The sequence below is a fragment of the Mus pahari genome, chromosome 6 (genome assembly GCF_900095145.1).
Source record: "Mus pahari chromosome 6, PAHARI_EIJ_v1.1, whole genome shotgun sequence".
Lineage (NCBI taxonomy): Eukaryota > Metazoa > Chordata > Mammalia > Rodentia > Muridae > Mus > Mus pahari.
In genome coordinates, this window is record NC_034595.1 from 27088263 (window position 1) to 27102669 (window position 14407).

General features: G+C 37.0%; 1 protein-coding gene across 3 annotated transcripts in view; it reads left to right on the plus strand.

The window, feature by feature from the left end:
* The window catches only part of Kdm4c (lysine demethylase 4C), a 150955-nt gene that overhangs the window by 25068 nt on the left and 111480 nt on the right, over window positions 1-14407 (plus strand). For all 3 annotated transcript variants that reach the window (XM_021199596.1, XM_029539771.1, XM_029539772.1), the window contains exons 4-5: window positions 6527-6641; window positions 10000-10193. In XM_021199596.1, coding sequence (XP_021055255.1) covers window positions 6527-6641; window positions 10000-10193 — 309 coding nt within the window. The remainder of the gene's footprint in view (window positions 1-6526; window positions 6642-9999; window positions 10194-14407) is intronic.

The following is a 14407-nucleotide window of genomic DNA, read 5'->3' on the forward strand; positions in this document are numbered from 1 at the left end:
TGTCCTGGAACTCACTCTGTAGACCAGGCTGGCCTCAAACTCAGAAATCTGCCTGCCTCTGCTTCCCAAGTGCTGGGATTAAAGGCGTGTGCCACCACTGCCCAGCAGATATATGTATTTTAATGTATGTTCTTAGGATTCCTGTTACAGGAATATTTTTAATGTTTCCCAGATATATTATTTTCTTTTCAGATCTAGAATTTTTTTAATTACTCTTATTTCTCATTTGACCTATTTATCATTAAGTAACAAACTGTTTAATTTCCACAAGTATGTGTATTTACTAGAGATTTCTATCAATTTTAACTTTGATTACATTGTGGTCAGATAAGACATATGAAATTATTTCAGTTTTTATGAAGTTTTAAGGTATAATTTTGCTCCAGAATATGGTCTCTTGCGTGGAATACATTTTTCCACCCTTCTACTTTAAAATATTGCCTATCTTTTAAAACCGAAATTAGTTTCTTATAGACAATGGAAAGATGGGTTTTGTTTCTTACTCCATATAGCCTGTGACTTTTGATTGGTGAAGTAAAGCTATTCGTATTTAAAGGTACTATTGAAAGGTACAGGTTGATTGCAGTATTTTTATTGTTTGTGGTCCTGTATTTGTATTTTGTATTTCAATAATTATAACTTCATTTATTTTCTTTTTAGCCTTGGCTATGTTTATTCCTCTATTCCATCTTAAGTATTACTTCTAGTATTCTTTGCAAGGTTTGTTTGGTGAAATATAGTAATAATAATAATAGTAATAATAATAATGTGATAACAATAATTGTTTTGAGACAATATCTCATGTAGCCTTTGCTGTTCTGGATCTTGACCATAATGGCCTTGAATTCATAGAGATTAGGTATGCCTGCCTTAGTTTTCTGAGTGGTAGTGGGATTAAAGATGTGTACCACTATGGCTGACTGACATTGATTCTTTTAATCTCTTGATATTAGAAAAATTTTCTCTTCATTTGTGGTAGACTGTTGTGTTGGATACAGTAGTCTAGGCTGGCATCTGCGGTGTTTTAGAATGCACTACTTCAGGTTTTATTCCCTCTTAAAATTTTCATCTAGAAATAAGCTAAATGTTTTCCTTCATGTGTTGTCTGTGGTTTTTTTTTTTTTCAGTTTTCAATACTTTATATTTTGTGTATATATGCTATATCGTTGGACTTTTTTTGGTCTTGCTTATTGGTGGTCTGTGTGCTTTCTGCATATGCATGTATATGTGTGATTTTATTTGGTTTAGGAGAGTCTTTCCTTTGATCTTGTTGAAGATCTGATGATTTTTTTCAAGTGATCTTGTTGAAGATCTGATGATTTTTTTCAAGTCCAGACATTTGTTCTTCTACTTAATTCAATCTACTTTTAAGGCTTTTACCTGAGCTTTCCAATTGAGTTATTGAGTTTTGTAATTTTGTCATTCATTCATTCATTCATTCATATTGAGTTCTCTTCAATATTTTTATTTTACTTTCAAATTCTGAATTATCTTACTTTTATTCATTTTTTCCTTTATTAGATATTTTCTTTATTTACATTTCAAATGCTATCCCGAAAATTCCCTATACCCCCCCCCTCCCTGCTCCCCTACCCACCCACTCCCACTTCTTGGCCCTNGCATTNCCCTGTACTGNGGCATATAAAGTTTGCANNNCCNAGGGGCCTCTNTTCCCAATGATGGNCNACTAGGCCATCTTCTGCTACATATGCAGCTAGAGACATGAGCTCAGGGGGTACTGGTTAGTTCATATTGTTGTTCCATCTATAGGGTTGCAGACCCCTTCAGTACCATGGGTTCTTTCTCTAGCTCCTCCATTGGGGACCCTGTGTCCCATCCTATAGATGACTATGAGCATCCACTTCTGTGTTTGCCAGGCACTGGCATAGCCTCATAGGAGATGGTTATATCAGGGTCTCTTCAGTAAAATCTTGCTGGCATATACAATATTGTATGGGTATGGCGGCTGATGATGGGGAGGAAAGTTTGGAGCTAAGACTTTTATTCAGTTTTGTGTTTGTTTCTTTAACTTCAGATATTTATTGCTATTATTATCTTATGATTCTCATTATCTTTGATCTATGTCCTTTTAAAATTTCACGGCAAAATTTAGGTTCTGTGTCAGTGGTTTATGTAGGAAATTATTATTGGAGAATATATCTGTAGGACTGGTAGATTTGGGAGGAGATACATTGCCTTGGATTTTGATATTCTGATTTTATCATATATCCCAGACATATGGACTTCTTTGCTAGTTGTGTGGCCGATGTGAGGATCTAAACTGCCTCAGGTTAGGCCTGTGTATAGGTGTGTGGATGAGGCAAGGTGTGAGGGATGAGGATTGCACAGGAAGATGAGGTTTCTTGCATTCACCAGGCTGTATCCTTGCATAGATGTCTGATCTGGTTTATGCCTGGAGGTTGGATATGGTACAGCCTGCTAGGTTCTGGTGGAACTCACTGGACTAGACTAGTGCACATGGTACATAGGGGGTGGGACCAGTGCCAAGCCTGTGGCTTGGAAAGGCACTAGCAGCAACTGATCAGAATGTGCAAGCATAGAGGACAGGAGACTACTGCCAAACTTGGGTTGGAAACCCCACAGGCAGGACTGGCCAGACTAATTTTGGGGCCTGGAAAGGCATGCAGTGATTCAGGGAGTTCACCACAGTGGTCTTGAGTTCAGAGGTTGGGGACCAGAACAGGGGCTGTAGATTGAATTTGGCATAGGCAAGTGGAGTAGAGGAGGAGAGGCAGCACACAGGTTGTCTACCTGGGGCTAGTAGACACTAGTAGCAAGTGGGGCTGAGATCAGTCTGGTCCTAAAGACTTCATCTGTATTTTTAAAAAAATTTTTATTAGATATTTTCTTTATTTACATTTCAAATGTTATCCCCTTTCCTAGTTTACCCTTTCGAAAAGCCCCTACCTCCTCCCCTCCCTTTTCCTGCCCCCCCCCCCCCCCCCCCCCCCCCCCCCCCCCCCCCCCCCCCCCCCCCCCCCCCCCCCCCCCCCCAGTCCTGTCCTTCCCCTATACTGGGGCATAGAACCTTCACAGGGCCAAGGGCTTCTCCTCCCATTGATGACCAACTAGGACATCCTCAGCTACATATACAGCTAGAGCCACATGTCCCCATCATCTGTATTTTATTGAGCAATAATCAAGCTTCAGAGAAATTCGGCACTCTCCCCAGAGATATTTTAGTTTTTACATGTTTTTACACCTTGATGTTTGGTGGCTCTTAATTGTAATTCTAGGGCTGCTAAGGCAGAAGGAGCCTGGTCATGACCCTCTCTTTTAGAACTGTGCTTAGTGAGTAAATGGATCTGAGAATGTATTATGGAGTCAGTTTTGAGTAACTTGGCATTTGGAACAACTGTGATATTCTGGCAGCATATTAGGATGGACTTGAGCTAGTATTCAGTAGACTCTGGTAGTGCCTACTGAACGTGCTCATTTCTGGCTAGTTTGAATATGCATTTCAGGTACTTAAAGATGTAAAACTTTAAGGTTAATTAACAATGCCAAACTTTGCCTTTTTATTATAGCATTCAGGTTTAAAATAAATTCTCAATTAGCCATACAGTGACAGATTCTATAGTGCCTAAGTGTGCACACTGCTTATTCAGAGGACCTGAGTTCAGTTCCCAGCATCCTTGATGGGTGGCTCACAACCACCTGTAACTCTAGCTCCAGGGAATCTGACAGCTTCTTTTGGACTCCAAGAGCATTTACATACACTACATACATTCGCAGATACTGATAAATAAATTAAAAAACGTTCATATATGTCTGTGTCATGTGTGTTCTTGATGCCTGCAGAGGCCAGAAGAGGGCAGCCAAGCCCCTGGAACTTGAGTTACGGACAATTATGCACCACAATATGCACACTAGGAGTCATTACCTGTGTCCTGTGGACAAGCAGCAAGTGCTTTTGTCTGCTGCATCATCTCATCTGCTGTGCTTCATAGGGCTTCTGCTTCTGCTGCTGCGTCATCTCATCTGCTGTGCTTCATAGGGCTTCTGCTTCTGCTGCTGCGTCATCTCATCTGCTATGGTTCATAGGGCTTCTGCTTCTGCTTCTGCTGCTGCGTCATCTCATCTGCTGTGGTTCATAGGGCTTCTGCTTCTGCGTCATCTCATCTTCTGTGCTTCATAGGGCTTCTTCTGCTTCTGCGTCATCTCATCTGCTGTGGTTCATAGGGCTTCTGCTTCTGCTAGGCTTTCTTCCCTCTCTTTTATATCTTCATTATTTTATGAATTTATTTCTTTGCATATTTTCTTTATGGGAAAAAAAAGGTATCTGTCTTAGCTTCTTTTCTTTTGCTGTGACAAAATACTGAATTAAAGAAGTTAAGGAAGAGGTCTTTGGTTTCAGAGGATTCAGTGTATAGAGGCTGAGAAAGCCATGGTCGGCCATAGTCAGAGCAAAGACCGTAGTGAAGGCTGGGGCTCATCTTGCTTTCATCTTTTTATTCAGTCCAGGGTAGAACTTTCCACCTTTAGGGAAGGGGTTCCCACTTAATTTATTTTAGGTAATCTTATAGACATGCTTAGAAATTTATGTTTTCAGTGATTCTGTATTCTGTCAGGTTGAACTTCATTTTATCTTTCATTACAATATTATTGCTTAAAATACAAAACAATTCGGAGAAGTATATTTCTTTAATTATTTTGTGAGAGAAAACGTTTATGTGTATGCATGTTTTGCCTGCATGCAGGTCTCTGCTTGACTTGTATTAAATGGCTGCAGAGACCGGAAGAGGGTGTTGGATCCTCTGGGATTACGGTTATAGTTTGTTGTGAGCTACCATGAGTAGTGGGAATCAGACCCAGGCCTTTGCAAAAAAAAGCTAGTGCCTTTTAACCATCTGTTAATAGTCAGGATTTATTTTTTAATTTGGATTATGTGCATGTTCGATTGTGGCTTTGTGCACGAGTGCCGGTACTCAGGGGCCAGAGTTGTCGGATTCCCTGGAGCCAAACTATAGGCAGTAAATGGCTTATTATGGGTACTAGAAGGCAAACTTGGGTCCTCTGCAAGAGGGTTCTTACCCACTGAGCTCTCTCTATACATTTCCCCCATATATAGGATTTTCTGTATTTTCAGGCAGGATTTGAATTTATGGTGTAGCCAAAACTGGCCCAGAATTCTTGCTTGATCTTAATGCCCCTGCATCTTGAATATTGAAATTATATGCATGTACCATCATGCTCAAGAAGTTAATTATTAATTTTAACATTGCTTTTTTTAAAATTAGGATCTTTTTCTAGTCCAAGTTGGCCTTAACTCTTGATGTAGCTGAGCTACCTTTCCTATCTATAATTTATGATTTTCCTTCTAGCTTCCAAGTGCTGAGTTTATAGGGATGTGTTACCATGACATATTTAGGTAATCTGGAGATTTGTTAACTCTGGCATCCTGTCTGATAAACAAGCAGGTTACCAAGGAGCTGGTTTCCTACCTCCAGAGTTTGGTTTTTAATTTAACTTAACATCAACAACAAAAAAATGCAATGTGATTACAGTATACACAGTAATATCTAAACTGGTGTAGTCAGCATGGAAATATTTTGATGTCATTACATAGAAGACTTACCTTATTTTATGTTTTAATCATTACTTGCTGGCTATTCAGTTTGATAGTTAATATTCATTGTGAAATTGACAGGATCTAGGACCACTTAAGACAAGTGCATGCCTATGAGATTTATTTATATTAGATTAATTGAGATGGAAATTCTTACCTTAACTGCACACGGCCATTGTATGGGCTGTGATCCTATGTTGGAATAGGAGAGCTGTACTGAAAATTAACATTAATCTTTCTTTGATTTCTGAGTGCAAATGCATGCAGATCAGTCATCTCAAGCTTTATTGCTAAAGTGAACCCTGCTGTTGTCAGAGTTCTTAACACAGCAATAGAAAAGTGCCTCTTACCCATTGTGTTTCTAGTTATGCTGCTGTGTACTTCCTCATTTGTCATTGTCTGCATTTCTGTGCTGGCAAGAGGAATTTATAAATTCAGATGGAGGGTATGTAAAATTTTGACATGGTATGCAATGAGAAATTATGCTCTGGAAAGATTGTGCTAGTTTATTCTTCCACTCTAACTACATAAGTTTTTTCCTTTTTTTCTGTCAGTATATTAGGCAGCACCAATCCAATAATCTTATTTTAGTTTTGTTGTCTTAGAATTTTATAAAGTTTTCTTCTCAATTTTCTATAGATGTATTTTTCTATATAAATTTGTATAATGTTCTTATATAATTGATTAAATATTTTAGAAATATTTTGAAAACTAAAGAATGATGACTTTATTAGTACATTTTGGAAGCCCTACTGATAAGGAATATAAGAAATTCTATAGAGCTTTAAGTATAAAATCATTTAGCTATTACTCATTAACTCTGACACCACACGAGTGTACAATATTTTTTATTTAGAAAGTAAATTAAATTAGATGGGTAGAAAACCTTAGAATTGCCTTACCGGTTTGTGGTTTTTACTTTTTAATTTTTTATAGATACTGTACTCCAAGATACTTGGATTATGAAGATTTGGAACGCAAATACTGGAAAAACTTAACTTTTGTGGCACCTATTTATGGAGCAGATATAAATGGGAGCATTTATGATGAGGTATATTTATACTTATGCTGTGGTTTTTTAAAAGTTTTTGGTGATATTGCTTTTGTTTTTTATTTTTAGATAGCTTAGAAGTACTCAATTATATCTATTTATTATATTCTATTTACTATTTTTTTGGTATCTATACTTTTTAACTATGAGAGAAAAAACCAGTAGGATTCTTTCCTTCTTCTTTTCTTCATTCTCTGCCTGTGGCTCACTTTTTCTGTTTTTGTATTGTTGTTTACTTTAAATTATGTGCATGTGTGTATCTGGGTAAGGCCATGTATGTTTGTATAGAAGCTTGTGGAGGTTAGAGGCTTAGGATCCCTTAGAATTTGTTACAGGTGGTTGTGAGTTCTCTGATGTGTACTAGGAACCAACTTCCGGTCCTCTAGAAGATCAGCATTCACTATTAATCACTGAGCCATTTTTTTCCATCTCTCCCTATCCCCTTTGTCTTTGAGCCAGTGTCTTAGATAGTTCAGGCTAGTCTAAAACTTGCTGCTAAACTGAGGATGACCTTGAACTTCTGATCATTTTGCCTCTACTCCCAGTTGCCATGCTACATCTGTGATAGATGTCAACTAATATATAGGATATATTGAAATTGCCATAATTTCTCTAACATTACTTATAGTCATAGTAATTTCTCTCCTATGTATAGGATATAGTGACGAATTACTCCTTTAGGGCTAGAGATGCAGGTCATGACTGAGAACTTGCTTGTCATGTGTGACATCACATTTTGCAGTCCTGGGTTCAAGTCCTTGGGCTGCAAAAACAAGCAAGCAAGGAAATAAACAAACAAACAAACAAATAAATTAAAGAAGAATAAATTTCACTGTGTAGTTAATAAGCAAGTAAATAGTAGAGAATTGTAGGGTATTTTTGTAGAAATATTTTGTTCCCCAACATTCTTCCTTGTTCTCTATGCATTGACATCCATTGCTAACCCTTACCTTAGTTTCCTTATTAAACTTTTTTTTTTTAAGGTAAGACAAGTTGAAAAGTGCAGGCTTTAGGGTTTCTATTGCAACAACAAAACATCATGACCAAAAAGCAAGATGGGGAGGAAAGAGGTTATTTGGCTTACCCTCCATATTGTTGTTCATTTTATTGAAGGAAGTCAGAACAGAAATTTAAACAGGGTAGGAACGTGGAGGCAGAGGCTGATGAAGAGGCCATGGAAGAGTGGTGCCTTTTTTCCATGGCTTGCTCAGCTTGCTTTCTTATAGTACCCAGGACCAGCACCACTACCCCAGGGATGACACCACCCAAATTGGACTGGGCCCTGTCCGTTAGTCACTAGATAAAAAAATGCATTACAGATGGATCTTATTGAGGCATTTCGTCAGTTGAGCTTCCTACTTTCAGATAATTCTAGCTTGTGCCAAGTTGGCACAAGACTAGCCAGCACAGTACACAAAGCACAAATTCAGAACATCATGACTTCTTGTATATGAAAATTTTTGTGTTATTTCTGACTTCTTGTCACCTAAGAATTTCAGTGAAAGAGTTTGTTTTTTATTCATATGGTCTTTCAGATTAAAATGGTTCCCATAGTTATGATGCTTCTTTATTAATTTAGTTACGTCTGTAAAGATTTTCAAAGAGGTCTCTTACTAAAGTGTATGGGCTGAAGTTAAGTTGGACTTGAGTTAAGAAATGGGATACTTTGGGAGGCAGAGGCAGGCGGATCTCTGAGTTCGAGGCCAGCCTGGTCTACAGAGTGAGTTCCAGGACAGCCAGGGCTACACAGAGAAACCTTGTCTCAAAAAAAAAAAAAAAAAAAAAAAAAAAAAAAAAAAAAAAAAAAAAAAAAAAAAAAAAAAAAAAAAAAAAAAAAAAAAAAGAAATGGGATACTATAAATACAAGAGTAAATCTATGTAATTTTATCAAACTTTTATGAGGTCTCCTAAAATTAAATCTGCATTTTTAAAATTCCCAGCATAGGCCTTCAGTTGTAGATAGAACAGTTATTTAGGGAAATAAATGTTTAAATACTTTCTTCTTCTTCTTCTTTCTTTTTAACTGCTTCATCACTATTTTTCCTTACACAATAGTGTTAGGAAATGGGATTAGCTTATTAAGTAAAGAATTATTTAAAGAATAAAATGAAAACAGAGCAAGCCTAAAGGATTTTAGTGTAAAAGAAAAATGATAAGAGTGGCCATTTGTAAGGCTGTTTTAGTACTATAGTTATTAGGGGCTCTTTTAGGTCATAGAGAATATTTTATTCTCTTTGTTATAGGACTGTGTGCGTATTGAAATGAATTTTATAGTTGTCCTGTGAACTGACATATATGAGCCCAATGTTGGATGTTAGACTTTGACTATGAGTAAAGCATTGGAGGTTGACAATATAGCTTGCTAAAACATTCTACATAGCTGTGTATTACAGTAAATTAGTTACTGATTGGCAAATTTTCTTAAACTCAGAATATTTCCCTATTTTAAAGTATTTTTAGTATTGTTTTGTTTTTATGAAACAACATAGCTAAGGCTGGCCTTAAATTTGCTATGTAGCTTAGGGGAACTCATCCTTCTGGCTGCAGTCCCCAGAGTTCTGAAATTACACACGTTTACTACCATCCCAGCCACCTTTAATGAAAACCGACAAACAACAACAACAACAACAACAAACTCCCCTTTAGTTTTATTGACGTCATTTTAACTATTTCTTTTCTTTATAACCAGCTCTATGGGCTAAACAAAACTAAACTATTCCAGTAATTTTGCCAGAGTTTAGATGAGTTGTTAAAAGCTGAAGTTATATATATACTTTTTTTCAGTATATGCTGTTATTGCTTTTTGAGGACTACTCAGCACAGGGTCTATGATTTGGAAAAAATGATTTTTTTTCCAGTAGCATGAAATTTGTAGGACACAGTGGATCACATGCTACAGTAAAATGGACATGACCAAGGGAGAAGGAGGTATTTTTTGCTGTTGATTTCCTAAGATTATGTTTCATGTTGAACATGGCCTCAAAGCTAATGCTCAAAAATGAAACAAACAATAGAAATTTCAGCTCCTGAATGTAAATACATGCCAGTTATCAGTATCATATTTCAGGTTATCTGCTTTAAACTAGGATTACTACTATTCCTTAATTTCATTGAGAATCATGCAGTTGTTGGATGTAATTTTACCTTTATAATTATATATAAAAATATGTTGATAGTAATTTTAGAATAATATTAATAATAATTTAATGTAACTTTTGAATACGTGCTATATTTTTCACTTTTAAATGATAAAATACACAGTATAGTAGTACCTGATAAATAGCTATTTGATTAGTAAGTGCTATTTTTTATTTCCTAACATTTGATTTTGCTTTTTCTCTCCCTGTCTTGTCTCTAGGGTGTGGATGAGTGGAATATAGCTCGCCTAAATACAGTCTTGGATGTAGTTGAAGAAGAGTGTGGTATTTCTATTGAGGGGGTAAATACCCCTTATCTCTATTTTGGAATGTGGAAAACAACATTTGCGTGGCACACGGAGGACATGGATCTCTACAGTATTAATTATCTCCACTTTGGGGAGCCCAAGTCTTGGCAAGTCACTTGTTTAATATTCACATCCATTAGAGTTGAGAATCATTGATTGTTGTTCATTATTGATGAGAACTTACTTCTTTTATAGAGTGAGTTTACAAGTTTTGGGCTGCAGTCATATAACTGTTCTTTTCTTTTGAGAAACAGCGTTAAGCCCAGGTGATTCCTGTGGTATTTTGTAGGCTGTGGATTGATAAGTAATCTTGGTCTCAGTAGTTAGTGAAGCACCTTTACTTCTTTGAACATTTCTTAGAAGTTATGTTGGAAATAGGCATGAAAAATTTCCCTTCTTGTATGTAGAGACTTAAATAATCTTAATAATCCATTGGATCTCCTAGTGATAAGCCTCAGTTGGTGTGTGTGAGTTAGAAAGGCAGGAAAGCCGGGCGTGGTGGCACACGCCTTTAATCCCAGCACTTGGGAGGCAGAGGCAGGTGAATTTCTCAGTTCGAGGCCAGCCTGGTCTACAAAGTGAGTTCCAGGACAGCCAGAGCTATACAGAGAAACCCTGTCTCGAAAAACCCACCAAAAAAAAAAAAAAAAAAAAAAAAAGGCAGGAAAAAGGAATCGGGGGACATATTAGTACCCTATAGGCGAGAGGATTGGTGAGACTGGCAGCACGCTGTAGCTGCTGAATGGTGTATTTATTGATTAAGATGGTGTTTTACTTCTCACCACAGTGTAGCTTGAAATCTTAGTAAGCCTCCTAATGTAGGTGCCTGCCTGCTGGAGTGACAAGTGTGAGCTTCTAACCTGGTTTGATATGTGGTTTGGCTATGGAGTCCTGGTCAGCCTGAGCTCACTGTAGAAATGACATAGGTCATCGGCTTGCAGAGATCCTTTCCGACTCTGCCTTCCACGTGCTGGGATTTGAAACATCTGCTTTTCCTTTTTTTTCAGTAATGACCTTTAAAATGTATTAGTATAAAGTGATTTTTATGCCACATTCATTATTACCTTTTTGTAGTTATTAATTTGTAACACTAGTATCCTTGTGGTTTGTGTTAAGCTGCATTTAATTTCAATCATATATTTGGTTCTTTTATTTATTTATTTATTTTATTTTTCTGTGTAGCCCTGACTGTCCTGGAACTCACACTGTAGAGCAGGCTGGCCTCGAACTCAGAAATTCGCCTGCCTCTGCCTCCTGAGTGCTGGGATTAAAGGCGTGCGCCACCACGCCCGGCTTTTTTTTTTTTTTTTTTTTTTTTTTTTGTAATTTATGTATTTGCAGGCTGACATACAGACAGGAAACAGGTGTTTCATATTTTTGTCAATATAGGAGATAATATGGTTTGGATGCTCTTCAAGGGTCCTTTTCAACATGGAAACACTCATATCTCACATAAGAGAACAGCCTCTTCTAGGCTCTGCTTTGAGCATTTTGGAATGCTTTGCGTATACACATCCCTGTCTTGCCAGTACTTCTCCTTGTATAATTTATGGTATTTTAGTAAGAGCAAAAGTGAACATCTTATTGGTCATAAGAATTTGGTTTTTTACTTATTAAAACTTCCAGAAACCAAGCATCCAGAATTCTCACTACACTAAAGCGGTATCAGGCAGCCAGGGCTTTTTCCTCATAGTGTTGGAGTTTAGCCTTGGACTACCAATCCTTCAGTGCTCATGTTCTGAGTGCTGGGATAAGAGAGTCACGCTACCATATCTGCTTAACTAAATAGACTTTATACTTCCCACATTGTGAATTGTATGCAAATTCTTCTTTTGGATTTTTATAATGTCTTGTTTGCTGTACTTTGACTTATATTACCATACCATTTATAGAAACCACAAGAAACCTGGTTACATAAAAGTAAAATATTAAATCTCAAATCTGAATCTATAGGGAAAAAATGACAAAGTTAATGAAATTTATGTGTATTTTATAGAATTACACTTGAAAATCAGCAAGATATAGTAGACTACAAATAGCTTATTTTCTCATCTCATTCTACATCATTTTCAGACTGTTAATCTTGCTGTTTCAGTAACAATTTCTAAAAGATGCATGGTATTTAATTTTACTTTACAAAAGGAGGGGAAAATTGCTTTCATTGTATAGAAGCATGTGTAGTAGGGTTTGTAATAGTTTTGTAGGCATTAGCTTTATTAATCCCGAGTATGTTCATTTTTAGTACTATATCTTTGAAGACATACGGCTTGGGAAGGTGTATATTTGCCTTTGACTCCATTTAATTTAATACTTTGTTTTTTTTGAGATAGAGTTTCTTTGTATAGCTTTGGCTGTCCTAGAACTCACTCTGTAGATCAGGTTGGCCTTGAACTCAGAAATCCACCTGCCTCTGCAATTTAATACATTTTTAAGAATAACTATGCTGTGCAGTGGTGGCGCATGCCTTTAATCCCAGCATATGGGGAGGCAGAGGCAGGAAGATCTCTGAGTTCAAGGCCAGCCTGGTCTACAGAGTGAGTTCTAGGACAGCCAGGGCTACACAGAGAAAACAAAACAAAACAAAAAGAGTCATTTATTTCCAGTCATATTGGAAGTTGGGTCAGATGTGGCAGTGGCTGCTGCTGACTTTCTATGGACAGTGTTGTTGACAGTCAACCTGCGTTGTTGACAGTCAGCCTGCATTGGGGAGTGGGAGGGTTATCTGGGTATCTAACACCCGAAAATTTAGTTTAATTTATCTGTTGAGTGTTTTGGAGTTGATATTAGGAAGGAAAGGTTTTCATTGAATTAAAAAAAAGTCAATGAATACTTCATAATGACTCTTTCATGAAAAAGTATTGTTAGATATACAGAAAATATTAAGAAGGTTGAGAAATGTGAGATCTAATTTCTTGAACATAAATTTTGTGTATTTATTATGGCACTAGCTTTTATATTAATGATTTCAGACACAAACATTTTTATGTGTTTGATTGCCCAGGATATACATTTTCATAGAAATGGCTGCTGAACCTTATGTAGAATCCTGGATTGAACAGAATATATTTTTGGTGATTAATTTTCTTCACTGTGCCTCTCTGTCTATACATCTTACTGGTGGAACTTTTTAACCTCAGAGGTTGTATAGGTATAATGGTGAGGCCAGGCTGGGTTTTTTCTCACGACTTGTCATGTATTGTTCTTTCAGGCCCTCAGCTGAAGTACCTTATTCCTTGCCATATTTATAGATGTCCAGCCTTTTCATTTTCAGGTCTGCTATTTCCTGCAAAGATGTTATGTTCATTGTTATTATTGCAGCTCAGATGGTAGGAAAGATTATTTTGAGTTTTGTGTGGCCTATAGTTTCAGGGTAGTCTCCCAGGAGTGATACATCTGAGAAGAAAGGAAGGTTGCACTAGTCAGAAGAGTTGAGCAGTGTTGGAGTCCTGGGAAGATTCTATAGACAGATGTGGAGCTGCCAAAATTCTTCAGAATGGCCTAGGATGAGACAACAGGATCTGGCCTTTATGCTCAAGTTGTCCCACATGTTGTGCATGGGGCTCATCCTTCCTCAGGGAGTGTATTCTTTCAGAAGGAATGTGAGCTTGGATCTCAGTGATGGGGAGTGGGAGCTTGTAAGAGAACATGGTTTGGGGGTTGGAGAGATGGCTCAGTGGTTAAGAGTACTGACTGCTCTTCAAGAGGTCCTGAATTCAATTCCCAGAAACCACATGGTGACTCACAACCATCTATAGTGGGGCCTGGTGCCCTCCTCTGGCGTGTCTTCAGATAACTATAGACTACTCCTATAATAAAAATAAATTTGAAACTGTAGCAATCACATCTATGGAATCTATAGTTGTTCAGTTTTGTTTTTGATATAATTTATTAGGAATATGCTATAATTATTATATTATAAATGAAATATACTTAAATCTTATAAAAAGTATTGTTAAGTATTTTACTTTTTGACTCACGTTTTTATAATGAGAAATAAGAAACACCAATTCTTTCAAATTAACACTCCCTTTAGGAAGTAGATTGATGGCTTTCTTCTTTGTTCTTTGATTAATTTAAAGGTGAATGTGTCCTTGAAAGAGATACAGGCTTCTTAACCTGGTCACATCTTTCCTATTGTCTCCTTCGTGGTGATCCTTAGGGACATAGTAGTGGAACATGAAGCTGGGAATGGCTCTCAAACAGATTTGAGTAGGGAGCCAGCTATTTCTTTTCCTTCTTTCTTTCTTTCTTTCTTTCTTTCTTTTTCTTTTTCTTTTTCTTTTTCTTTTTCTTTTTCTTTTTCTTTTTCTTTTTCTTTTTC